The sequence below is a fragment of the Asterias amurensis genome, chromosome 6 (genome assembly GCF_032118995.1).
Source record: "Asterias amurensis chromosome 6, ASM3211899v1".
Classification (NCBI taxonomy): domain Eukaryota; kingdom Metazoa; phylum Echinodermata; class Asteroidea; order Forcipulatida; family Asteriidae; genus Asterias; species Asterias amurensis.
The window spans coordinates 14,050,776-14,078,002 of record NC_092653.1 but is presented as its reverse complement, the minus strand read 5'-3'; the positions used below and the strand labels follow the sequence as shown (position 1 = coordinate 14,078,002).

Here is a 27,227-nt window from a genome sequence, read left to right as displayed (position 1 = left end):
GATTTGTTTGTAGGCTCATGTCACTCAATCACTTTTTCTCGTTGAATGTACAGTTTATGGCGTATAGAAAAAATCAAGAGGTGTCAATGTTGTCCGTCGACAATTTTTTTTTTTTTATTCGAAGATATTTTTCAGGTGGTTTGGTTTTCATAAAAAGCGCAGGAAATATGAAGTTTTAAATTCAGGATTCTGTGGCAAATTTGTATTTGCTTTAGGGTGTGGGTGGTTAAGTTTCTCACTGCATGCGTTTGATTTTAAGCCAGGTTCTGTCAATCTGATATGGGAAACAGGGTACGTTTAAAACGCCATCGGTTGTATACTCAGCATTAAGATTATTCTCTCCATCATCACAACCATCAAACCACCAGCCTCCATTCGACTCCTCGGCACAGTTCCTCTCACTGTCGCCATCGTTGTCTCTGTCGTAGGTTGAGAATGGCTTGTCATTTGCAGATAAAACTACACCACCTGAGTAAATGGAACAAAAATGGGTTTTTACATTAGTTAATTTAATGGTTTTGGCACATTTTCTTTGCTTTTTGTAACTCAAAATACAATGTCCACAGAGTTACATTACACTTACACCGTTTGAAGATAATGATAGTAGAAAGCCTACATTAAAATATTACTTGCTGAGGCGCTGTACATTTTAACAAATGAGTACCAAAGTACCCATACCCTTTAATGCTTGGAAGAAGTGATTTAAAAATGTCTCAGTTGCTTCCTAAATCATTAAAAAAAAAAATTAAAGAGGGGAGCATTGTCACTGGCGGAAGCGTCCTCAAAACAATATTGAGACTTCTAAGTGGAAACAAATCTACGAGCTTGGTAATTAGATGAAAAAGAGCCTACTCACTGTATCTGCAGGTCATTGAACCAGCAACATGAATGGTGTAGTTTTCACCCGAGAGGCGAAAATTATAACCAACATTATCGCTCCCCTGGCTACTATACGAAGCCAAAACCTTGACTTGAATCTCCCACGAGGTGTTGCCATCCTCAGTCAACTGACGGACCTTCTCATTTCCCAGCCAGAAGCTCCCACTCATGTCACCAAAACCATCCTTGTACTCATCCCAACCTCGGTTGAAATTCAAGACACCACTTACACGCCTCTGGATAACCTTCACAACCAAAAAAAAAAAAAAAAAACAGTTAACAAAACTTCTTCAACAAAATCATCCGAGGTCTGTTATAACTTTGATAGAGAAAAAAATTGGGTTAGAAATGTGTTCATTTCGATCGCTGTATGAATACAAAAATGAAGCATGATGTTTTTAAAAATCAATGCGTCTATCCGCATGTACTTTGTCTTGATCAAGTTCATCGAGTGGTTAAATTATAGTTATTATACTGTGAATCATTACAAACTGAGAGACTGTGGAAAAGAGTATAGACCTTTATCATGGTGGGGCTATCTTGATTTTCTCAAATTCAACTCAATGTAACCAAACCGAGGCCGGAAGGGCAAATAGTCTGGTGCAATGAAAGACATCCATAACTGTTATCGAACACAGAAAACATAACAAAGATGGTGACATCGAAATAGATGTCTACTGTGTAACGGCAAAACCGATCGGCTAGTGGTGGCACCGGCACCGCTCCGTGGAGCTAACGCCGATGGCCGTTAACCCGGTAACAAGGAGTTCCTATCCTATTATAGTACGCCGCTCGATTATTGTACAGTTTTGAGCATGAATCGTGAAAGTACAATAAAACACATAAATAATCTTATTCTTATTGTAAAGCCAAGCCAATGCAATGGGAGACTTTTTGAAAGCTCTGCCACTAGAGGGCAGCAGACCTACCAGGTAAGGGTGCACAACTCCTACAGCAAACAATGGTAAATGCTAAAAATTCAAAAATACTCAAAAAATATTTAGAAGTCTCTCAGCCTCTTGAAAATTAAATCAGCTACATTGTCATACAACTAAACTTCAGATTTCTTCTCAATTTTTGGTAGGTCAGCATTTTGGAATTTTTGCTAATTACCCTAGAAGAAACACTCCCAAAAATTCATGCACACCGCTGGTTATCCTTGAGGAACTCGTGTCTAGTACGTCCTGTTCCAGAACAGTTTGGTTTATGCTGGCAATGTGTTATGAAAAACAAAATACAGTTTGGCTAAATCTAAAATACAAAATCAAAAACACGAAAAACACAAGGTATTTGCTGTCAGTGACCGTCACTCATGCTTCTCCTATTCCTAAGTTGTTGACATTACCTGGTGAAGAGCGCCCTCTCTTGGTGATTGGCAGATAGTCTAAAGTTTCCCATTAACAGTACACATGCACTGCTTTAATTGAGTGTGGATTTGACGCAAGCGGATCCAATGTTGTCAGTAAATAACGTTTGGCCCGCCGACATGTTGAGGAACATATCTTCACAGTAAGGAACAGAATACCACCATGTTCTTCTAAAAAATTTATGTTCACTATAGTAAAGATGGTTTGTTTTCAGATTTTTTTGTAAAGTCCGCATACTTTTGAGCTAAAGATATTGACAACCCCCAGCGAGTGAAATGTGTTACTAAATCTGCTCAATGGAGAATCATTGATAAAAATAGAAACTTACAATCGATCCTGGCCAGTATTCCATGTCGCAGCGTACCTGGAGGCCCTCTGGATACTTCAACGGGTAAATAGTGTACACACCATTATCATGGTAATCAGCCTGGAGGTAGTCTAGGCAGTCGTAGTATCTGGGCTCTAGAATGAAATTAAAACATTAAAGAATGAACATTTTAAACATCCTTGGCAGGTCCGTGGAAAAACACTATCCCAATAGCGGGCTGGCTTTCCTACAAACTGCAAAACATAGAATCAATATGATAAAATACTCTACATACTTTTTGCACCTTGACATTTACATATTGTTTTCTTAAATCCCTTTCGGTATCATTGGAGTGCATTCCAATTCCACAGACTCGGAAACCCTAAGACCGTTTTCGAAACAACGGCTTGGGCGTTGGCTTTTGCTTGGGCTCCGTAAGATATTTATAAAGCGTGTGTTGTCCTAAGGGGTACTTTTTGTAGAACACAAAACACCATGTCCATAGATTTACACACACAAAAATTACCCGGTTTAAAGTCACCTGGAAGTGGTATTTTTTTGGTATAAAGCTTTTGCCACTAATATATGTGTTTTGATGAGTGGATTGTGAATAAACAGTTAACTAAGGTTTTAAAAAATCAGTTCTTATGTTATTTACAAATTTAAGAGTAGACCCCGACCCGAGAGGGCGCTGTTCGTGACGTCGATCGAGGCAGACTTTGCCTGTAATGCGTAGAGTAAACACAATTGCAAAGTACATGTACGGACCAAGTCGTGAGTTTGTACGTTTCAAAAAAACAAAAAATTGTTTTTTTCCGGCAATGCCGACCAGGTGTATTGCTGCTGAATGCAAAAAAAACACTTTTTGAAATGTACCAACTCACGACTTGGACGTACATGTACTTTGCACGTGTGTTTACTATACGCATTGCAGGCAAAGTCTGCCTCGATTGACGTCACAAAAGGGGTAGGCGGAGTCAGCCCCCCAAACAACTTTATATATTTTTTAAACATACAAATCGTGACAAACAATTACTTAAAAAAAAATGTTTTATTGTTCGTAAGCAAGCATATACTCTTATGTTTGAAAGAAAAAAAAAATCTATTTCCAGGTGACTTTAAAGATAATGGTGGTGGAAACTTCCTTAAAATAAATGTTACTTGTTGAGGAGCTGCAGTTTTTGAGAAATGAGTAAAACAATATCACGAAAGTAAGTTTAGAAAATCCTAAGCATGTACAACGACTTTACCAGTATTGGTACTGTAATACCAGTACCGGTAAATACGTTGTACATGTATATGCTTAAACAACCTTCGTCTCCTGAGACGAAAACTATTTTCGGGAGATTGTTTTACTCATTTCTCAAAAACTTTACAGCACTTCAACAAGAAAGGTAATAATGGAAGCTTTCTACCACCATTTACTTCAAACCGTGTAAGTTGAATTGTGAATAATTATGTGGATATTGTGTTTTGTGCTTTACAAAAAGTACCCAAACTCTTTAATGGATGGCTTTAGACATGAGCCAAAGCCAGATCCCGCAAGCCTGAGTGAAACCCAACCTTTGGGAGCGAATGCACAACAACATTTTCCTATTACACTTTGAACTGTTCTGCAGAAATTTGTTTTATTTGAACACCATATGGTTTACATTATGATTCCTTGTTGGTAAAACGGTTATGGTGTAAAAATGTGATATGTAAACAAATTTAACACGCCGTGTTTTGACGTGCGGTAGATTTAGGCTGCTTTAAGTCCATGTTAAGAAAGACAATCCCTGGAGATGTTTGTAAACAAAAGAGATCATAAGATTTTACACATTTCGTGGTGAAATATCAATACAGTTTATGTTGTCTGTGATATTTTGATCCAATTACCAATTATTTAAAGGAACACATTGCCTTGGATCGGTCGAGTTGGTCTTTGAAAAGTGTTTGAAACCATCTGTTATAAAATGCGTATGGTTAGATAGATATTTTAAAAGTAGAATATAATGATCCACACAAGTATCACTCGAAATTGCGTGGTTTTCCTTTTACCTCGTCGACTAACACGGTCGGCCATTTATGGGAGTCAAATTTTTGACTCCCATAAATGGTCGACCGTGTTAGTTTGTAAAGTAAAAGGAAAACCACGCAATTTCGAGGCAAATTTGCGTGGATCATTGTATTCTACTTTTAAAACATCTTTCTAACTATATGCATTTCATAACAAACGGTTACAAACGCTTTTTAAAGACCAACTCGACCGATCCAAGGCAACGTGTTCCTTTAACCAACACTAAGTTTGATCATGCTTAAATTGTTTTAGAATTCGTTAACTCCTTTTTCTCATGCAAATGACGACCGTTTTACGGCCGCTGTTTTTGTTTTCAAAATGTTCCGTAACTGATTTTCTTTGCCGCGATGGCCGTTAGCAAGTGAAAAATACCAGTATTACTGATGGTGTTCACATAAGTATCACTGCAAAAGCTTAAAGGAACACGTTGCCTTGGATCGGACGAGTTGGTCAAAACAAAAGCGTTTGTAACCGTTTTTTATAAAATGCATATGGTTAGAAAGATGTTGTAAAAGTAGAATACAATGATCCACACAAACATGCCTCGAAATTGCGTGGTTTTCCTTTTACCTCGTCGACTAACACGCCGGCCATTTATGGGGGTCAAAATTTTGACTCCCATAAATGGCCGACCGTGTTAGTTCTCACAGTAGAAGGAAAACCACGCATTTTCGAGGCAAACTTGTGTGGATCATTGTATTCTACTTTTAAAACATCTTTCCAACCATATGCATTATATACAAAACGGTTACAAACACTTTTGTTTTTACCAACTCGTCCGATCCAAGGCAACGTGTTCCTTTAAATTGACACCATGGATGTTGTGTCATAAAGACACCGATGAGACGATCACAATTAAAATCATTAGGTGCTAAAATAACACAAATGAAATTTTTTCCGCAGAAATTTGTGTTTCCTTAGCACCTTATGGTGAACACTTTGATCCATGGTATTTAAATGACAACTGCAGGGTGTACATTTTTACAATTCAGTTTCAGCAAAAGAGCAGAAAGTATCCTTAAAAGCCACAGATGTTAAATTGTTCGAAAATTAAGATTTGTCACTTTGAGCGATAAGGACGAAACAAGTAACATGCACCAGTTTCATGTAAGGAACGCAATCTTGGTAAATGAACGACATTTTACTCACCAGTACATGTACTTCCCATCCACTCTCTCGGACATAAACACATGCAGGTTGCTGCATCGATCGCACCACCATTCACACAGCCAGTCAATGCACACTCTAAAAAAAAAAGGGTATATTACGGTAAACAATTGAGCACCATTTCATGGCCAAATAAAAGCCGTTTAGAGATTGGACAACTGCAGTAATTCCTTGTTCACTATAGTAAAGATAATCAGCAAACATATCTATTGCTGTAGTGTCTTGTGGGGTACTGCTTTTTCATGAAACTTATTATTGTTACAAAAGATATGATAAGGTTAGACACATTGAATTATGAAATATCAGTCAAGTTTCTGTTGACGTTTGTGAAAGTGTATTGCCACGGGATTCAAATCACTATTCGGGCACGTGTGAGTGGATCTTTGGTGTGTCAATCTCCGGAGTTTAATGACGTGACAGTTCAATGTCGATTCATGCTGAGAAACAGAGATACGAGTCATGCATTCATGGTTTCTCAGATTCAATTGTTTTGGGTGAATAATTAGCCAAACCAAACCAAGTAAAACTTCTCAAAATAGCCAGCAACTCGCTGCTTCTCACCAAAGGTTATTATGATAATTAATTTAGGATTCATAAATGCCCCAGACAGTTTCGCTATTTACATTGGTGGAGAGCGCGTCACGTGAGGGGGGTGTTTAAATGGTTGATAATGACCAGCTGGAGATGTTTATAACCGGTTGTTTTCGGATGGCATTTGTGATCGGGTGATCGATCTCGCTGCGCGATTTTAGCCCATGGATACGAGGATGCAATACTACGCACACAGATGCATATCCGAAAACTGTGTCTTATAAATACACCACACATACAGAGCTCAAGGACATCGGAAAACAGAAAAGTTCTTACAGATTTTCCTACTTTATCACGCATGTATCAAGGCATTTATGAATAGGAATAAAATAGTACTCGTACTTAAACGGCCGTTTGAAACCTCCGTCGTCACTATCCTTTTGTTCCCTTAGTATTTACCAACTGAGTGACAATTATGCTCACGAGAACATGTGTTTCCATTCCAATTCCCTGTACAATTACACGTGCAGATTGTGTCATTGAGCGAGCCATCATTCGCACAGCTGTCAGTCTTCAATGCACATTCTGTAACAATGTACAAACAATTACCTCTCGAACGTACATTGTAAATAAAACATTACGCGCACTTCTTATAAATACTAACTGCCAAGGGCCTAGGCTTTAAAGGCAGTGGACACCATTGGTAATTACTCAAAATAATTATTAGCATAAAACCTTACTTGGTAATGAGTAATGGGGAGAGGTTGATGGTATAAAACTTGGTGAGAAACGGCTCCCTCTGAAGTGACGTATTTTTCGAGAGAGATTTTTTTTCCACGAATTTGATTTCGAGATCTCAGATTTAGAACTTTAGGTCTCGAAATCAAGCATCTGACAGCACACAACTTCGTGAGACAAGGTGTTTTTGTTTTCATTGTTATCTCGCAACTTCGACGACCAATTGAGCTTAAATTTTCACAGGTTTGTTATTTTATGCATATGTTGAGGTACAGTGAGAAGACTGGTCTTTGACAGTTACCAATAGTGTCCAGTGTCTTTAAGAAGTTATTGTCAGTAACAACAATCCCCGAACGGTAATTATTTCTATACTGCTAAAGAAAATTAATGGTAAGATTTGACACAATCCATTGCATGGTGGCGTAAGTCACGTGTCATTTGGCGGTGATTCAAATGCATTGCTGTTCACACTTTGGTCAATTATATGCCATGGAGTTTTTGTGTCGGGAAACAAATCAATGTGATGTCCATCGGAACTAGAGCCCTTCTAGTCAGTGTGTTTGCTTCAAATCAGAATTTCTACATTCCAGGTTTACTTGTAAATTGCATTGGCTTAGTTGTGCTGGGCCTACTTACCAGTACAGGTTTTACCGGTCCAGTTTTGATCACATGAACAATGGCAGGGATCGTCTATGAATTTTCCTCCGTTTTCACAAGTCAGGGAACAATCTAAGGGTAACAAGTGCTGTATTGTTACTATAAAAAAAATGACATTCACTTTATGACAAAGTGATTAAATTTAGGAAATGTTTTGTAGAGTAGACCTCTCAATAATGGCATAATGGCAGAGTTTAATTTTTGCAAACTTTAGCGGCGACTCCAGGAGTGCGCCCCCATTACAATTTGAGGACGTTGCCGAAAGTTAACTTTATATGGAATATCGGTGTCATTTGTGGATCAACTAAAAATGCGATTTGTATTTCCAAGAGAGGGACAAACCAATGCAATAACAGCCCCTCTAAGGACCACAGTAACATAATTTATTAATTGTTGACAAAAAAAAATACTAAATTTTACTGGGACAATTCAGATTTATTTTCAATTAACAAAAGGGCAGCAATAAATCTGGTAAATTTAAAATTGTTGGTTATGTTATCACGCACAACTTTCTGTGGTGAAATGTACACGTAGTATGCTTTATGGCGGCGGGTGTGGTGTGGTGCGGGTGTATCCCCCCCCCCCCCCAAAAAAAAGGGGGGAAGAAAAGTTTAAGATCATTGTGAATACATCATTGGTCTAGCACCTTTGGTCAACCCAACGCATTAACCCTTCCATGCGTTTGACAAAAAACGCATTAAGCTACTCACTTTCACACTCGAAGTAGTTGAATATTTCGAAATCGAGGTCTGTGAAGAGAGGGCGATCGGTGTAAAACGGATCAAACCCTCTCTCGGGTGTATACGTGTTCATGCCCCCAGGGTAGATGCTGGTACACTGGCATCGAAGGCGATGATTTAACGGCATGACCCACCGTATAATGCCGTTCTCCTTAGGGTTCGGTTCCCTCCCGAAGCTGCAACTAAATGCTGTGACTGGTGCGAACCCATACCAGGATGCTTGAACAAAAAGAAATAGCATATATTGGGTCTCGAATAAGCACAATTTGACAGAAGAAACCGTGTTGTGAGTTACAGTAATTTCAGGGTTAGATTCCACATCCACTTGTTTCAATAATCTACAAGGTATCCGACATATTAATAATTAATAAATTAATAAATTATTTATTAGCAGTGTGACACGATTTGTATTTCGTGATAAAGACCGGTTGGTTGGCAGGGCCGATGTTAATGGACCAAGCTTAAGGTTAAATACATCCAACGAAACAATGGTGACAGTGTGTTTGAAATTTCTGAATAAGGGCAAAATTTGAGGCTGTTCATCATTGAGTGGCACCTAACCCTTCACGCTGTTGGATTCCTCTGCATCTGATCTCATGCACGTAACTATTTTTTGATAGGTGGCTGCGTAAATGGATGTAGCGCCCTCTATTGTCAGCCTAATTCTATATGATTCCAATCACTTCATAAATCGCCATGTTCTTCATCAAAGTTCTCCAATAAATCCACAAAATCACCTAAAATCACAGATAAGTCGTCACCCTCAACCAGTTACTTCCAGCCCCCAGCGTGCAGTAAAAAAGTAAATAGGAATTTTTCTTAGTTTGTTATCTCCTAAAGATGGGATGTTGGGAGAAGTTTGGGGCTTGGTAATAACTCACATAGCCTGCTTGGGAAGTTTGTTATTTACCAGTTACGATATGGTAGTGTTTTCCCGTAGTTACAGAAGTTCCCGGCGAGTACTTTATCAAAGTTGTTGGCTATTTCAAAGGTCATTCGTGCTGTATTTCTTCGATATGGGGCCTAATAATAATCCAGTTGCTCTCATAGTTTAGATGCCAGTAAAGTTACTGATCCAGTTATTTCTACTTAATGGATTATGTGGCTGTGCAGGTTGATCCGACTTATGGACGAGTTGAGCATGGAAATTGAAGTCTTTCTGTTTTCCTTGTAATAATATGTGCGTGTAATTCATACTGTTGACTTCATGTAATTTTTATTGTCATTTTGTTTTGTAGAACCACGACGGGTAAAGTTCACATAAAGCTCGCTGGTTAGAGATGATTAAAGGCAGTGGACACTATTGGTAATTACTCAAAACAACTATCAGCATAAAACCCCACTTTGTAACGAGTAATGGGGAGAGGTTGATAGTATAACACATTGTGAGAAACGTCTCCCTCTGAAGTGACGTAGTTTTCGAGAAAGAAGTAATTTTCCACGAATTTGATCTCGAGACCTCAAGTTTAGAATTTGAGGTCTCGAAATCAAGCATCTGAAAGCACACAACTTCGTGTGACAAGGGTGTTTTTCTTTCATCTCGTAACTCCGACGACCAATTATTGAGCTCAAATTTTCACAGGTTTGCTATTTTATGCAGATGTTGAGATACACCAAGTGAGAAGACTGGTGTTTGACAATTACCAATAGTGTCCAGTGTCTTGAAACGCCGTAGTTCACCCTGAATTGACATCATAACACACATTTACGTGAATATTTACGTAAATGTTCGCGATTTTTACCCCGATTCGAAGGTCAAAATAGGGTCTCTTTTTTTCGATGTCAGAGATGTTTAAAACTTCAAAAAAATACAACCATAATGAATTCATGACAAGATTAAGGAGACAAAGACATATGAAGGTATGAAGTCAGGTATGAAGTCAGGTATGAAGTCAGGTATGAAGACTTCATGATGAAGTCTTATCCACAGGAAATTACGGTAGTGCCCCAAAGAAAGATTCCACCACTACGCCGATCAGACCGTTCAGACCATGTAATAGGATACGAGTTGTTATTAATTTTTACCCATCCTTGCTTAGCATTTTGGCCGAAAGTAACTCTTTTGTTTAAGTAAAGGGTAGTCATTATTCACTAAAGGGGTACACTTTTTTTAATAAGGTAGCATACAAAAACAAGGAAATACTATAAATTAGACCTTGACTCATACTGGCGTCCCTTATTTTTCTCATTAAATAATATCAACGAAAGTAGGGCAGCTTTAAGTAAGGCTTTGTATAACAATGGTAAGAGTGACAATGATCACAGTTTTGCATGCAACGAACGAGGTTTGAAGTTGGCCATAGAGGAAAACTTCCCTGGAAATATTTTGAAAATTCGTGCAGCGCTGTAACGATGTTACGTCTCTGAAACATCCGTTGATCCGCTTTGACAACAAACCAAAACGAAGACAGAACTTTCTGATTTCGTTCCAAAAACTGTTGGTCTTTCTTGTAACATTTCCTTCGCTTTCCCACCCAAACGTTGTATACTACAGCTTCTATCCGATCGGAATGAGGACAAATTGTCATAATAAAACAACGTGTTTTAAATAGCCTATGGTGGTTTAACTAAAACACACACAGATTGTGATATATATTTTTTTTAACCAACGAGTATTATTGTTAAGAAGGATTTGAAACTTTGCATTGTGGCAAAACGATATGGAAAGGTTTGCTGTAACACCATGTAATGACTGTCTCTTAATGAGTTCTGGGTGGGTCTGAATTGAAACCAATTTTGTATGCTGTATCCCTTTTCTCAAATCTGTCCAGAACTGAGTATTTCTAGGGCCTACAAAATATTAGTGAGGTGCATCCCTAAGATTCAAAGCTGTGTCGCCCCAACCCGCCCCCTTTAATAATACCATGGTGCCCCTGGTAAACACCAACGTAGATCAGGAACCAAAGGCCTTCGGCGGTATATTATTTACAATTCTGCATGTTAGTTTCACCTTGATGCACACTCTCTTCTATCATATTTATATTTGCCATTTTTTTGTTCTGATCAATATTTTGAGGCAAGATCGCTTGGTTGAGTTTAAATGACACGCCGCCAGTAGATATTGAAGTAATTTGGTCTCTACATACGTTGTGCTAATTTTAAAGGAAAACCCACCACATAATCAATAATGAACTACAAACGTGCCATCATGCAGAAATAATTTTACCCTGCAACATGTATAAATTGAATCTGTGTAACAAGGCTGTTTTCTTTCCTTATTCTCTAGCAGCTCCGATGACCAAATGAGTCCAAATTTTCACACATTCATTGTGCATAATGTTGGAATACACCAAGTGAGGATAATGATCTTTACAATTTACCAAAGGCGTCCAGTGCTTTAATGCTGTGTAGTCAAATTTTGTCACAAAAAAGGGCACTCCGGTGACTATTTGAGTCCAATTTTCCACAGTATGTTCATGTTATGCTTTATGTTAAGATACAGCAAGTAATAATACTGGTCTTTGACCATAACCAAAGGTGTCCAGTGTCTTTAATGATGTTTAGGCCTGGTCATGTTGAAAGTCAACAACCCTCATACCACAAAATGGGCAATATTTGTCACACTGGATACCCCCTTTTTTTTTTGTCTCTCAAATACGTCTTGAAGAGAATATTTTAAAGACATACAAAAGATTAAAGATGCTTACGCTCTGTTTTCTCCTTTCAAGTGGGGTGCACCCCCTGAGACTCAAAGTTGTGTCGTCCCGCCCCCCTCTTATAAATATTAGGGTTCCGCCCCTGGTAAACACCAACGTAACTATGTAACGGATCGAAGCCTGTCGGCAGTATTCTTTACAATTATACATGTTATTTTCACTTTGATGCACACTCTCTTCCTTCATATTTATATTTGGCGTTTTATTTTATTCGCTATCAATTGTGATCAATATTTGGAGACCATTGTTAGAGAGACTGCTTGATTTGGTTTAAATGACATGTCGACGGCAGTTATGTTGACGTCATATGTTTCTTCATACTTCATGCTCGTTTGAAGAAAAGCAAACAGAATCAATATCGAACTTAAAACTTGCCACCATCAAATATAATAATTTTACTCTGCAACGTGTACGTTTATTATTATTGGTTTTACCCTTTCACCGATGTATGTAAAGCACTGTATACTCAGTGCTTATATGCAAATTTGAAGCAGTTTTTTTGTGGCTCTAATAATTTTAATGTACATGAATCCAATCAAAATATCCAAGGTAAGAAGTCCCCAAACTTGACAATGTTCCCAATCAAAAAATATTCTCTTTTTAATTATAAAGATCTGAATCCACGTTCATCTCCATAGAGAACACAAACTCAAAATGCATCCTTGTGGAGCATGCTTTTAGTTCATTCCTTTGTTCCTGCACAGTTGGACCTCCATAGACTTTGAACAAAACAAAATAATAACATTAACTGTACAGAACCCCAGTCATTAGAAATCCCCTAAAAGTGGAGTCACTGTTTTTTTGTCCTTTTGTCACAAGGTCTTCATGATGTGCCTGGGTAAGAAGGCGACTACTCTTTTCAAACCTGGGTCCAATTTCAAAGAGCTGCTAAGCACAAAAATTTGCTTAGCATGAAATTTATTGCTTGATAAAAACAGGATAACCAACCAAATTTCCACGAGATTTTCAGGATAAGCGAACAACAGCTGACTAGTAACAAGCAATATGCAACAAATGGAAATTTGGTTTGTAATCCTGTTTTTATGTTGGAAAAAATTTCACGCTAAGCAAATGTTTGTTGTTAGCAGCTTTATGAAATTGGGCCCTGTTAAGACTCGATCAGCACAGTTTTCAGCTTTCAGGTTTGAATCGGACAAAATAAGATATCCTACAACCACTGTAACAGACTGAGAACTGTTGGCCCTTCGTAAGCCCACACTGGCTCCACGTCCAAATTCGAAAAAAATCATCTAAATTTTTAAATTCACGAGACGGCTGGAGACTAAATCTATTTAGAGCTCATGTATTATCATTAACTGTCTGTTTTCTTATTGTTATGCTCATTGATTTATATACTTTTGTTTATTACATATCCATCAGTTTTGGTATCCATATAGGCACACTTATGCAAATAACAGGATGAATGGGGAAAGGGCCGATTGAGCTCAAATTTTCACAGGTTTGTTGTTATATGCATATGTTGAGGTACACCAAGTGAGGGGCTGGTCTTTGACAATTACCAATAGTGTACAGTGCCTTTAAAACCCGATCCACAATATGCAATGAAGGCTCCGTCCGGTCTGACTACGATTCGTACCTTGTCTATACCGACTGTTTTGAAGGGGGAAGAGCAACTGAGGGTCTTCATAAAAGCACTTAGTCTTATATTGGAAAAAAATGGGACAAAGTGGTATAATTAAGCAAAATATATGTCCTGGGCCCAAGTACAAATCCCTGAGATTATTATTTTCATCTAAAAACTAACAATATACGAACTATTTTTTAAAGGTCACACACCGCAGACGAGAATTTCAACCACAGTAGCACAGTACGTTTATTTGTATTTAATAATATACACATTTAAACTCGGACGCAATGTTGTTACAGTGTTTTAACTCAGTTAGAGGCATATTGCGGTGCTTTCTTCAACTGCTGAAGAGTTCAGATGAATAACTAAACTGGGCTTGTCGGCCAAATTTGCATAGTCTAGCTAAAGTCACCTGGAAATATAATTTTTTTTCTTTCAAACATAAGAGTATATGCTTACGAACAATAAAACAATTTTTTTTTTGTAATTGTTTGTCACGATTTATATGTTTAAAAAATATATAAAGTTGTTTGGGGGGCTGACTCCGCCTACCCCTTTTGTGACGTCATTCAAGGCAGACTTTGCCTGCATTGCGTATAGTAAACACACATGCAAAGTACATGTACGTCCAAGTCGTGAGTTGGTACATTTCAAAAAGTGTTTTTCTGCATTCAGCAGCAAAACACCTGGTCGGCATTGCCGGAAAAAACAATTTTTTTTTTTTTGAAACGTACAAACTCACGACTTGGTCCGTACATATACTTTGCAATTGTGTTTACACTACGCATTACAGGCAAAGTCTGCCTCGATTGACGTCACGAACAGCGCCCTCTCGGGTCGGGGTCTACTCTTAAATTTGTAAATAACATAAGAACTGATTTTTTAAAACCTTAGTTAACTGTTTATTCACATTCAACTCATCAAAACACATATATTAGTGACAAAAGCTTTATTTTGAAAAAAAAAAAACACTTCCAGGTGACTTCAAGTCGTTCCTGCCTCCCTGTTCACAAATGTATGTGTGCACACGCTCTGATAGTTGTAGAGGATGTTCGAAACTTGACAACATTATTATCTCTATCCGGCCCAGTCATGGGGGTTCCAGTATTGTTTAATTTATTTTCTTTAATTAGGATTTACTACGTATTGCAATGCACTAAAAATTGATGCAATATTGACTGCCCCTTTAAGTTATGTTTGACGCCTTGGACCGGGCAACACTAAGTAATGAGATGTATAGGAGGTTCCAAAAATTATTAAACTACTATCTCTATCCCGTTCATTGGGGTTCCAGTGATTGTATTTATTTATTTATTTGTTTACTTTTTTATGAGGATTTAAAGGCAGTGGACACTATTGGTAATTGTCAAAGACTAGCCTTCACATTTGGTGTATCTCAACATATGCATAAAATAACAAACCTGTGAAAATTTGAGCTCAATCGGTCATCCAAGTTGTGAGATAATAATAAAAGAAAAACAACCCTTGCAACACGAAGTTGTGTGCGTTTAGATGGTTGATTTCGAGACCTCAAGTTCTAAACTTGAGGTCTCCAAATCAAATTCGTGGAAAATTATTCTTTCTCGAAAACTATGGCACTTCAGAGGGATCCGTTTCTCACAATGTTTTATACCATCAACCTTTCCCCATTACTCGTCATCAAGCAAGGTTTTATGCCAATAACTATTTTGAGTAATTACCAATAGTGTCCACTGCCTTAAACTGCGTATTACAATGCACTATTAATTAATTAAATATTGGACTGCCCCTGGACCGGGTTCCAAACTTTATAATCCCTAGCCCGGTCATGGGGGTTTCATGAAAATATGCAGTGATTATAAACATGCGAAAAAGATGTAATGAAACAGGGTATAGGCGTATATTATGTTGAGGCAAACGAGGCCGTTCTTAATTTATGCAAATTATGCAAAATTTCCCTTACATATTGTTCGGGAGGGTTTCAAAAGACATTTACCGAAAAAATAATAATGCAACTTTTCGGGGGTTGCCACTTTGAATTTTCAACCAACCTTTGTTAGATCTCATGGACATGACGTGTTCAGTAATAAGGCATCATGAAAGTCAGTCAAAACCCGAGGTATTATTTCAATTTTCCTAATCGTTGCCTGACAACTTCGAACTACGAGCCTGGCAATATGTTCAACAATTCAATTCAATTCAATTCGTTTGACGGTTAGCACAGTTGTCAGGCTTGACATTTGAAAGTTGTGGTTTTCACGCAAAGGTTTGGCAATATTCAACAAGGAACCAGTTACTTATTCAGGGTTAATTAAAAGAATACCTTTAAATGAGTTCAATTTGTTGCTATATGGTTTTAAATAAAAAGCAGATATAGCTATAAAAAGTTGAATTTCTGAAAACCCAAGTAAAAACGACCATGACTCGGAAACGTCACAATGTTAATTAATGCAGACAGATATATAAAGTTTGACTTACCGATAACCACAGTAATAATGAAGCTAACCCACTGCGTGCTGTGCATCTTTCCGTTTCTATTGGCGTCCTAGACACCAGTAAGTTACGCCAAATCCTCCAATGAATGTTCAATGAATAAACTCAGCACATAGAAAAACAACTACGCGTAGAACTCATACAGTTTTATCGACACACGAAAGACGATTCCTTCCCAGCCAGCAATCTGGCATACTGGAGTCTCGTGGTCTTTTCAAGTACAATCTCTGCTAGGAGCTGACTTTGGGCGTTGCCTTTGAAGAAGCACCGACCAATCAAAAGGCAGCATGAGCGATGGATGAAATTTACTAACAGTGCGGGAAATTCATCGTTACATCGAGTGCAATATTGGCAGGTGACTGCATTTTTTATCAGACAGGTTAGAGTATAAGATTTTGCTCGGCCTCAGCGGCCAGGGCCCAATTTCATGGCTCTGCTTACCGTAAGCACAGAATCGGCGCTTGCGGAAGCAGGGAATTCTGTGCTTACGGCAAGCGTATTTCACAGGTTAGCGGCGAATTTTGGCTTCTGCGCGTGCGTACTTCACGTTACTAGGCATTCTACGCTTACAAGGCTTGCACGTAAGCGGGGAATCGCGATCGTAAGCGCAAAATTCGGCGATAAGCAGAGCCATGAAATTGAGCCCTGGTCTATCCAGGATCGCTGGGATGGGCTAATCAGCTAGCACAGATTCTTGTTCGGGGAAAGTACGTCATGTGTGCAGTGTGAGTGTGATGCATGATGGGACTGAGCATTTTCTTTCTTACATATGAGCGTGCTTGATACGTTTGCCCATCCCAGCGCCTTTGGTTAAGGCAAGGCGCTGGGGCTGAGCGAAGTATAAGATAATATTCCTACTGATAATTGGAGACTTTGGCACGCTAGGTGGCAGCAGATTTACCGGGTAATATTCCATTGTATACGTAATTCTTGAGCAGGCGTATTTCAAGGTAAAATCAAACATTAAAAATTACTCAAAATCATTTCAATTCTCTAAAAGTTTAAATTTTACACCAGAAAACCAACAAATGGCGGTGTGATAAATATTACTCATGTCTATGACTGAAAAAATGCGTCATGTTTTGTTGGGAATTTTGTCTATTAACGTGCATTATTATCTCACGTCATAATTAAGAAGTAGTGATTATGGTTTTTTCTGTATTATTTTGATAATCATCAAAATATACGTATTTCTCACCACAGTTTGTGCTAACATGAAGTTTAATAACCAAAACATCACAAGACAATATATTTAGCATTCCCCTAGTCTTTGTAAAGCTGTTTTTTCTTTGGGTGGGTGTGACTATAGAATAAAAGATATGTAGAAAGACGTGATGGACGTGTGGTAATTCTGAAAGCCTGAAGCCTTTTATTAAGCATCTGAAAAGCACAGAAAGATTTTTAACAAGGGTGTTTTCTTTTAGTATTATCTTGCAGCTTTGATGACCAATCGAGCTCAAATTTTTAGAGGTTTGTGATTTTATGCATTGATTATGTTAAGATGAGAATACTTGTCTTTGACAATTTCCAAAGGAAGTCCAGTGCCTATAAAAAAAAAACTCCGCATCAATTTCAAGGCCTTGCTTCCTAATAGGGCACATAAATACCCATAAACATTCCTGTACCTTCTTCATGAAAAATCCCCCTACACGCCCAGAACAATAAATTTCCACCCTGTTACATGTAGAAAATCAATATCGGTATGCATAATCAATATTCGTACTTAGTAAAACTATCGATTGGACAAAACTGTACTGCCCAAGAGGTGTTCTTTTGGTTCGTGTGACAACTTTTACAAGGACGGTGCAAAAGCAAAGGAGGTAACCGTATCTGGGAACTGTAGTTATACTTTTTGTTTCACAATGTCGACACTCGTCGGGTTTTTGCTTGTCACGGCCGCACTATCTGTCGACCAGTCGAGCCAGTCGTGTACATCCAATTGGTCGTACATGTCTCGGGACACGGCCGACAAAGGGAAGCGTCTGGCCGGGCACCTTGTTCGGAACGTGACTGGAGTACGTTCCAAAGTGGAATGCCTGAGTTTCTGTCTGAAGCAGGGAAGTGAGTGTGAGTCGATCAACTTCGCCGACAAGCTCGGTATATGCCAGGTCAATGGGGCTACCAGATCGACACATTCAAGTGACCTTGTGGATGATAACGACTTTGACTATTTCGACCCACCTTCAAGTGCTCATTGGCAGGTATTTGTTTTTATTCAACTCGAAGTAGTTATACCCTCATTCTGAAGCTTGTTAAATGCCGTTTGTTTTACCTTTGTCGTATTTATTTTATTATTGCCTTTTTGTAAATGGTGCTGTTGCCCTGGTTTTACTAAATAGTCTTCTATGACACTAGCATCATATAGTATCAAGTACGGTATATATATTATTGTTATTATTATATTGTTAAATATATATGCTGTATTTTTTTATAACAACAATTGTGTACAATAGCCCAATCCTAAACTGACCAATGTGGTAGGCCAATTAACCGGTACACTGCTGTTCAGAAATACAAATTCCTGGGTTACTACCATTATATAATACGCAGAAAGAAAAACAAGCTGAAAAACTGTGAAGAGGTTAACTTAAAGGCAGTTGACACTATTGATAATTACTCAAAATATTTATTATCATAAAACCTCTCTTGATTACGAGTAATGGGGAGCTGTTGATAATATAAAACACTGTGAGAAACAATGTAATTTTCCACGAATTTGATTTTGAGACCTCAGATTTAGAATTTGAAGTCTCGACATCAAGCATCTGAAAGCACACAACTTCGTGTGACAAGGGTGTTTTTTCTTTCATTATTATCTCACAATTTCGATGACCAATATTGAGCTCAAATTTTCACAGGTTTGTTATTTTATGCATATGTTGAGATACACCAACTGTGAAGGCTAGTCTTTGACAATTACCAATAATGTCCAGTGTCTTTAACAAGAAATTGTACACTATTAATTACAAGAATTAGGTAAAATAAGCACATTATAAACTCCAAATGTATGGAGAAAGTCAATTTACATAGATCACCTGATGACTATAGGCTTGGAAGGAAACACTCTACAAACTAAATAAACCTCTATTTGTAACATGATCCTACTGCATTGTTCTCCATCTCCAGCAGCAGTTTAAAGGCACTGAACACTATTGGCAATTACTCAAAATAATTGTTAGCATACAAATGTACTTAAATACGGGCACATGAAAGCTTTTGATGGTATAAAACTTGTGAGAAACGGCTCCCTGAAGTATAGAAGTTTTATAGAAAGAGGTAATTTCTAACTGAAATTATGAAATATTTCAGCTGAAGCCTTTTAGTGTGCATCGGAAAGCGCACAAAGTAATGCAGCAAGGGTGTTTTTTTCTTTCATTATTCTCTTGCAAATTCGATGCCCAATTAAGCCACAAATGTCACAGGTTTGTTATTTTATGCTTATGCTGTATGGGATACACCAAGTGAGAATTATAGTCTTTGACAATTAAAGCCAGTGGACACTATTGGTAATTGTCAAAGACCAGTCTTCTCACTTGCTGTATCTCAACATATGCATAGAATAACAAACCTGTGAAAATTTGAGCTCGATTGGTCGTCGGAGTTGCGAGAACTATGAAAGAAAAAGACAAAAACCTTGTCACACGAAGTTGTGTGCTTTCAGATGCTTGATTTCGGGACCTCAAATTCTAAACTTGAGGTCTCGAAATCAAATTCGTGGAAAATTACTTCTTTCCCGAAAACTACTCCACTTCAGATTGAGCCGTTTCTCACAATGTTTTATACTACCAAACTCTCCCCATTAATCGTTACCAAGTATAAGGTTTTATGCTAATAATTATTTTGAGTAATTACCAAATGTATTCATGAGTGCATGCTCAGGGGTGGACTTCACAAAGAGTTAGGACTAGTCTTATCTCGAGCTAGGACCAGTTACTTGTCCTATTAGGACTATCCATGCACGTTGTATATCTCCTAGGACTAGTCCTAAGTTACCTAACTCTTTGTGAAATCGACCCCTGGTACTGTAAGACATGGGCCTAGCCTGCATTTTGGTTGCAGACCAACCTGATAAGTAAAACACTCATAATATACATTGTATTGTATTATAATGCCCAACTTAGTTACATAATAGTATTAATACATTACTTAAGACTAACTGCACATGCCTTTATCGATCATGCTCAACTCACCTTTGTCATATTCACCGTTAGTGTTTATTGTTGATGGGTGCTAAAAATGCCCAGAAGGGGGCCTGGATTTGTTCGAGATGCACTCATCAGTGTTATTGAATTGTAAGAAATACAAAGTTTAAAACGCAGCTATAGGAGTAGGGTTCTTTTTCAGTTATTCTGATAATATCATTAGGGTATGATTTCGGCAGCCACGAGAATGACATACGCTCACCGGTAAGTCCCGATATGAACACCGTGGCATTTCGGGGTGGGGGAGGCTGGGGGCATGGGTCGACAGCTCACAACCTCTTCTAGGGTCGAAACATCAGGCCACTAACAAGGCATTTGTTTGCATTTTTACCACAATCAGTTTGCAAAAGCTATTACAATTTTTCAGGAATTGTTTAGGAGACATGGATTGCTTTGATTTTTTATTTATATATTATATTATATTTATTTATTTAAATATTTATTAACATAAAACCTTACTTGGAAACAAGTAATGGGGAGAGGTTGATGGTATAAAACATTGTGAGAAACGGCTCCATCTGAAGTAATGTAGTTTTAGAGAAAAAAGTAATTTTCCACGAATTTGATTTTGAGACCTCATATTTAGAATTTTAGGTTTCGAAATCAAGCATCTGTAAGCACACAACTTCGTGTGACAAGGGCGTTTTTTCTTTCATTATTATCTCGCAACTTCGACGACTAATTGAGCTCAAATTTTCACAGATTTGTTATTTTAACATATGTTGAGATACACCAACTGTGAAAACTAGTCTTTGACAATTACCAATAGTGTCCAATATAATTTATATACCGCCATTTCATCAAGACCACAACGGTTAAAGTTAAAATTCGTTCGATACGAGAACTACTCAAAATGTTCTTTACGGTTGCCCATGTGTAATTTTGACACTTGAATTGGTTTCCTCAACAGAATAGTCGGACGTATTCCTGTTCGGACACAGACGTTTGTTTCAACTCGGGGTCGTGTACGGAGTTTTGTCATCCACCCTGGTTCCGATGTGAATGCACAACCGGGTTCTATGGTGAACAGTGCACACTCTGTGAGTACTGCATGTTCATGAAACTCATGGGTCATTTACAAAGTCAAAAGGGAAACTCATTATGAAGATGGAAATATTATGTCTTTTGAAATATGTTTCGAAGTATGATGTCCTTAAAGATCGAGAATTATGATAATACTGATTGTCTTGAGAACAAAAAACATGAGTGTTTTTTTCTTCCCCTGTGCACCAAGGAAAGGCAATTGCCTCCATGCCCCCCCCCCCCCATGTCATTTCCTTGGTGCCCTTGAAATGGTCCAGTAGAAGATTAAAATATCCTCATAGGGTGCCCTTTACCAAGGAGAAAATGCCTTTGTGCCCTTGCCCTTTCAAAAACAACGCATACAGGCTAGAACATATACAGGCTGGCAACATTATCAACCCATCTCGAATCTGTATTGAGTTCATGTTATCACTGTCTGCTATAACTCTGCATGTTAACCTTGCATGATGACATGGCTGACTTATGGGGTGTATGTTTATAACTAAACTCTCAGTACTCCGCAGATTTTGCTTTCTTTAAAAGTCTGACCACTTTTAAGATCCCAACCTACACCATTGTAAATAGCATGCCAGCTGTATTTTTACCATTCGGTTGTTTTTTTCGTGCGTTTTTTGTGTGTGTTTTTTTCACTAAAACATCCCTCACTAACCAGCTATCCCGGAACTCCCAGAGGATTTGAACGTCAGCTGTCTAAAGCCTTGTGTTTCAATAACCACTACTGTATGAAATGAATCTTTTGGCTTACAGAGGGCTTCTTCTGTATACTTGTACAATGGCTGTAAGCAGTGTCCCGTTGTTTATTTGGATTGCTCGTTTTGGGTGAAGTTGCAGGGCTAAGTCAGCCCATGGAGCTGAATGTATCACACAAAAATGTCATAAAGTAAGCCAGGGGTGGATTTCACAAAGAGTTAGGACTAGTCTTATTTCGAGTTAGGACCAGTTACTCGTCCTAACTTAGGACTATCCATGCAATTTGTATATCTCCTAGGACTAGTCCTAAGTTTTAGGACTAGGCCTAACTCTTTCTGAAATTGACCCCTGTTCATTTATGAACGGCGTCATGTAAAGTTGTTTATACTCTATCAAATAGACAATGTACTGACATCTTTCTTCTGTAATCACTTCTATCTGCTTGGTAGCCACGTCCTATGACGGAGTTGCTTCATCATGCTTGGTGTACAAAGACAACGGCCATACTGTAAGTGGCGTGCTGCAGATTAAACCAGATAGTGGTGCAGCCTTCGATGTCTACTGCGACATGGACACTGACGGGGGAGGCTGGGCGGTGTTCCAGCGTCGATATGACGGCTCAGAGGTACGTAAACTTGAAACTGGTATTTAAATTAGGAGATATTTTCAGACGCTAGGTTGCAGCAGACTTTCTGTTCTCGGTTCTGTGCACATGCCTCCGGACTAGACGATGTAAATTTACACAGTAAGTCTACTGCCACAAAGCATTCAAAAGTCTCCCAAGTGAAACCATGGGTGGTGTCATATAAATATATACATATTTATTCTATATATTGACGAGATATTCAACTGATTAGCATCTCGAATAGCACCTGTGTTATTATTTTTGCAAAAATTTACGAGATATTCAAAATTAGCATCTCGAATAACATCTGTGTAAATTATTTTAGGCAAAATAAGTAAAATTGTTACACACTTTGATGGAAATTGTGTTGGTAACCATGACACTAGCAATGTTCTTATTTTTAAAAAAATCAAATGTAATTTGCAGTATAACTGATGAATGCTTTGCTAGTTGGTTAATAGTGTAGCAACTTTCACATCTGTCCACTAATTGTGATCGTTTTGATTTCCCCATGTGCCCCCACCTAACAAATTGCCCTAGTTCGGATGTGGAAGGGGAGTTTGATCAACCAGCTCCAGAGACTATGGCCCTTTTTTCGAAACCACTGCTTCGGCTTTGGATTCAGCTTCAGGCTCCGTTCTTTCGTCTGAAACCCTGTGAGCACGTACACGCAAAGCACACGCAATGTTGTAAAAAAGAACTGCGGGGCTAAGCTAGCCTGAGTCGAATCCCAAGCCGAAGCCGTGGTTTCGAAAAGGGTCTATATCCCCATACGGCCAGAGCTGTGTATTGAGAGAGTTGCGACATGGAGGGACCAGTTTTTGGGGGTCACGTGGTTGCTGGACGCCATTTTGTCTCCAAATGCAGCACGACCCAATGGGCAGACTAGTCTGGCACCCTGTGTTCGTCCATGCGTGTCTTGGGGAACAAAATGGTTTCTAATCGCAAGATGTCGTAACTCTCCCAATACACGGCTCTGCATACGGCAGAGCTGTGTATTGAGAGAGTTGCGACATGGAGGGACCACTTTTCTTTGATCACGTGGTTGCTGGGCGCCATGTTGTCTCCAAACGCAGCACAACCCAATGGGCAGACTAGTCTGGCACCCCGTGTTCGCCCATGCGTTTCTTGAGGAACAAAATGGCTTCTAATCGCAAGTTGTCGCAACTCTCCCAATATACGGCTCTGGCATACGGCGCGAACTATAGCGCCCTCTTTTGTATCCAACTCCTTCAGCCCATGTTTTGTTTTCCAAATAGGGGACAGGATATCCAGCGACAAATTTTGCTAGGGCACTGGCGCTGCTTACCACCAAGGCCAAATTTCACGAAGCCTGATGGTGAGCTTGAAAAGTAGATAATCAGTCTCCCCTTTTTTATTTAAATGCAAAGTGGTTTCCCATGGCTGTTGTGGCACAGGGAACTTAACACGACTATATAACAGGAAGCTACAACCGTATTGTTAATCTCTATTATTATACAGGAATTCTACCGTGGATGGAGCGACTACGTCAACGGGTTTGGCTCCCTCAGCGGCGAGTATTGGTTAGGCTTGGAGAAGTTATATCGGATCGCCTACACCACGAGGACTCTGCGTGTAGATCTCACTGACTGGTCAAATGGGGCGTACTATGCACAGTACGCGTTCTACGTACACAATTCGAATGATAGGTAAGTTTAACATTTTGTTATGGACGGGTTGGTCATCTTAGGCCGTGTCAGAATTAGCGGCTACAGCTACAGCTATGGCTACGGCTAGATTTCCGCGTCATCATGCGTTGAAGTATAGGACGTTCCTAGCAACACACTTAGCAACAGCCGTAGCCGTAGCCATAGCCGTCAATTCGGATACGGCCTTAGCCATTGCCGCCCAAGGGATCGAAACCCAACAAGTGAACTTCCTTCTTCTTGAAGCGTATAATACACACCAAAGGTTGTTTTATTTGAACACATCTCAAAGGAGATACTAGAAAATACATTTGATGAATACTAAACGGATAATGCACCGTCGACTCGGTGGCGCACCTGAAGGAGACAGACCACGAGTCAACGTTGAATGTGCCTTAAATACTAGGCTATTACATAACTTCCAACATGAAGGCATTTTAACCTCCATGCAAAAGCAAGATGCACCTAATCACCGGGACCAGCGATCTAGAGCGTGAAACGTGGGCCGGGTGAACGTAATCACAAGATGTAAGTGAACAGTACTTTCTTAATTAGTTGACACCAGTAGCCTACCACTCATCAAGAGAAAAAGTAACGTCTGAAACGCTATCAAGGCAACAAGGAAATAGTATTTGGAGACCCTTGAAAAACACCACGTATGCGGCTTATTTACATTGCACAAATCGAAATAAGAACATACGAACGTGCACGAAATCGATTGTTATCACTCTTCTAATTCGCCATGTGAGAGCGTATGTGAACCAAATTCACGTCATGAAACAAGTTAACAGTATGGGGGTTTTCATTGCTGTTTGATGTTATATCTTCAGTAATTGTCTTTTTTTTCTTCTTACACAGGTACCGTGGATTCTTCTGGAGTTACAGTGGAAACGCCGGAGACTCCCTCAGTTATCATCACAACAACATGTTTTCAACGTACGACTACGACGGGGACAACTCGGGAAGTAACTGTGCATCGACCTACCACGGAGCCTGGTGGTACAACTCGTGCCATAATTCTAACCTCAACGGCAAGTACGTCGTTGGGGGCTCGACTGGGGAAACCGCCGTGTCTGCGGTGTGGTACTCGTTGCACGGGCATAACTACTGCCTCATGCAGACCTACTTGAAAGTGCGATAGTGTGCCTGAAAATTCTAGGTTTGACTCAAGTCCCAATCCCATGCAAAAGGCGCCTTCGTTGCCTCTTAATTATCGTCAGAAAACTAGTGCTTTGCTGTTGCGCTCTGCATTCCCCCATAATGGGCCACTGTATTTATCTGCAAGGATATAGACAGCTATTTGCTGTTCAGAACCAGTTAGTACAATGTATACAATCATTTCATTAGTGTAGATCCGTTCCTTCGGCTCGTACTCACAAATGTACACTTTATCGTACATTCTCCTTTACTGAATTGATATAGCGGTGAATAGGTAACTTGAACTAAACGTACTGTCACACGAACAAAATAGTTTTATGTCAGTGCAGAAGCAGATACCTTCCGGTAGTAGATACCTTCTGGCAGGTATAAATAGCGGTGATCAAGTAAACAAGAAATACAACTAGTAGAATGCGTTGTACTTAAATAGCGGTGAATAAGTAAACAATATATACAACTACTAGAACGCGTTTTACTTAAATAGCGGTGAATAAGTAAACAAGAAATACAACTACTACAACGCGTTGTACGAAATAGCGGTGAATAAGTAAACAGGCAATACAACTACTAGAACGCGTTGTACTTAATTAGCGGTGAAAGAGTAAATAAGAAATACAACTACTGGAACGCGTTGTACTTAAATAGCGGTGAATAAGTAAACAATATATACAACTACTATAGAACGCGTTGTACTTAAATAGCGGTGAATAAGTAAACAAGAAATACAACTACTACAACGCGTTGTACATAAATCAGTGAAGAAGAAGATAATGTGTGAGAGTTGTATACCTTATTCTGAAAGTAGTTTTGTGTGAAGTGCTGTGACGGATTGTAATTTAAGGAAAATAAAATAAAAGTAGTGAGTATTACACACCTCATTATACAAAATAAATTAAATTATATTAGATAGTGAATTAAAAACATGTGCATTGAAAGGGAGTACGTACGTAGTATGCGTTTCTCCTGTAATCACTCTTGACAATTAATGTTAATACAAACGTTTGGTTAAAAACCTACAACAGCATACGATTATGCAGAATTATTTCACTACAAGGTAATGTGGTTGCGTACAAAGATGTCAGTTGTTTAGTTGGTTAGATGTCAGTTGGCTATGTTCTTCCACAATCTCTCTCTTTAGTGTAAATATTACAACTTTGTGTTTTTAAGCTTTTAATTATAGAGCAGAATCTCATATTTATAGAAAGTAATAAATGTCGTTTTGCAGTCATTCTTTTTTGTCAGAATTCGCTTGACTAGAAACTAATGCTTACCACAACTGTGCCCTTTATGTGCAGTAATAATTCCTTAATAAATTGTTTGCGAACAAGAATTGTCCCAAAGCAACATTTTTACTGTAAACGTTTTAGTTTTCGCTTGTTTTTGTTGAGATATAAAGCCGTTTCCCATTACAAGATTGGGGTACTTTTTGTAACACAAAACACAATGCCCACAAGATAACGATAGCAGAAAGCGTACCTTAAAATATTAGTTGAATGGGTACTGTAGTTTTTGAGAAATGAGTAAAACATAGTCATGAAAATACTGCTAAAATAATTTTCGTCTTATGATCACTTAGACGAAAATTATTTTCATGAATATTGTTTTACTAATTTCTAAAAAACTACAGCACCTCAGCAAGTAATATTTTCTGGGAAGCTTTCTACTATCATTATCTTCATT

General features: G+C 38.6%; 2 protein-coding genes across 2 annotated transcripts; one reads left to right on the top strand and one right to left on the bottom strand.

The window, feature by feature from the left end:
- Positions 1 to 235: 235 nt before the first annotated feature.
- Positions 236 to 16,192, bottom strand: LOC139938230 (uncharacterized). Its single transcript, XM_071933639.1, has 7 exons — positions 16,147 to 16,192; positions 8,416 to 8,664; positions 7,685 to 7,777; positions 5,762 to 5,857; positions 2,575 to 2,708; positions 857 to 1,124; positions 236 to 468 (listed from the first exon to the last, which is right to left on the bottom strand). The coding sequence occupies exons 1-7, from the start codon at positions 16,190 to 16,192 to the stop codon at positions 236 to 238; spliced, it is 1,119 nt and encodes a 372-aa protein (XP_071789740.1).
- A 1,745-nt stretch (positions 16,193 to 17,937) lies between these two features.
- LOC139938582 (ficolin-2-like) lies at positions 17,938 to 26,906 on the top strand. The gene is made up of 5 exons (XM_071934164.1): positions 17,938 to 18,362; positions 21,274 to 21,403; positions 22,547 to 22,722; positions 24,205 to 24,392; positions 25,248 to 26,906. Exons 1-5 carry the CDS (start codon positions 18,024 to 18,026, stop codon positions 25,528 to 25,530), a joined length of 1,116 nt encoding a protein of 371 aa, XP_071790265.1. The 5' UTR covers positions 17,938 to 18,023; the 3' UTR covers positions 25,531 to 26,906.
- The last annotated feature ends 321 nt before the right edge of the window (positions 26,907 to 27,227 follow it).

Bases quoted from the DNA above. Each gene is read 5' to 3' on its own strand.
- LOC139938230 (XM_071933639.1), bottom strand. From the start codon at position 16,192: ATGCACAGCACGCAGTGGGTTAGCTTCATTATTACTGTGGTTATCG. The intron at 8,665-16,146 runs GTAAGTCAAACT...TTTTTGTTCAAG, and splicing joins CATTATTACTGTGGTTATCG to CATCCTGGTATGGGTTCGCA. The intron at 1,125-2,574 runs GTAAGTTTCTAT...TTGGTTGTGAAG, and splicing joins AATACTGGCCAGGATCGATT to GTTATCCAGAGGCGTGTAAG.
- LOC139938582 (XM_071934164.1), top strand. From the start codon at position 18,024: ATGTCGACACTCGTCGGGTTTTTGCTTGTCACGGCCGCACTATCTGTC. The intron at 21,404-22,546 runs GTGAGTACTGCA...TCTGCTTGGTAG, and splicing joins TGGTGAACAGTGCACACTCT to CCACGTCCTATGACGGAGTT. The intron at 22,723-24,204 runs GTACGTAAACTT...ATTATTATACAG, and splicing joins GTCGATATGACGGCTCAGAG to GAATTCTACCGTGGATGGAG.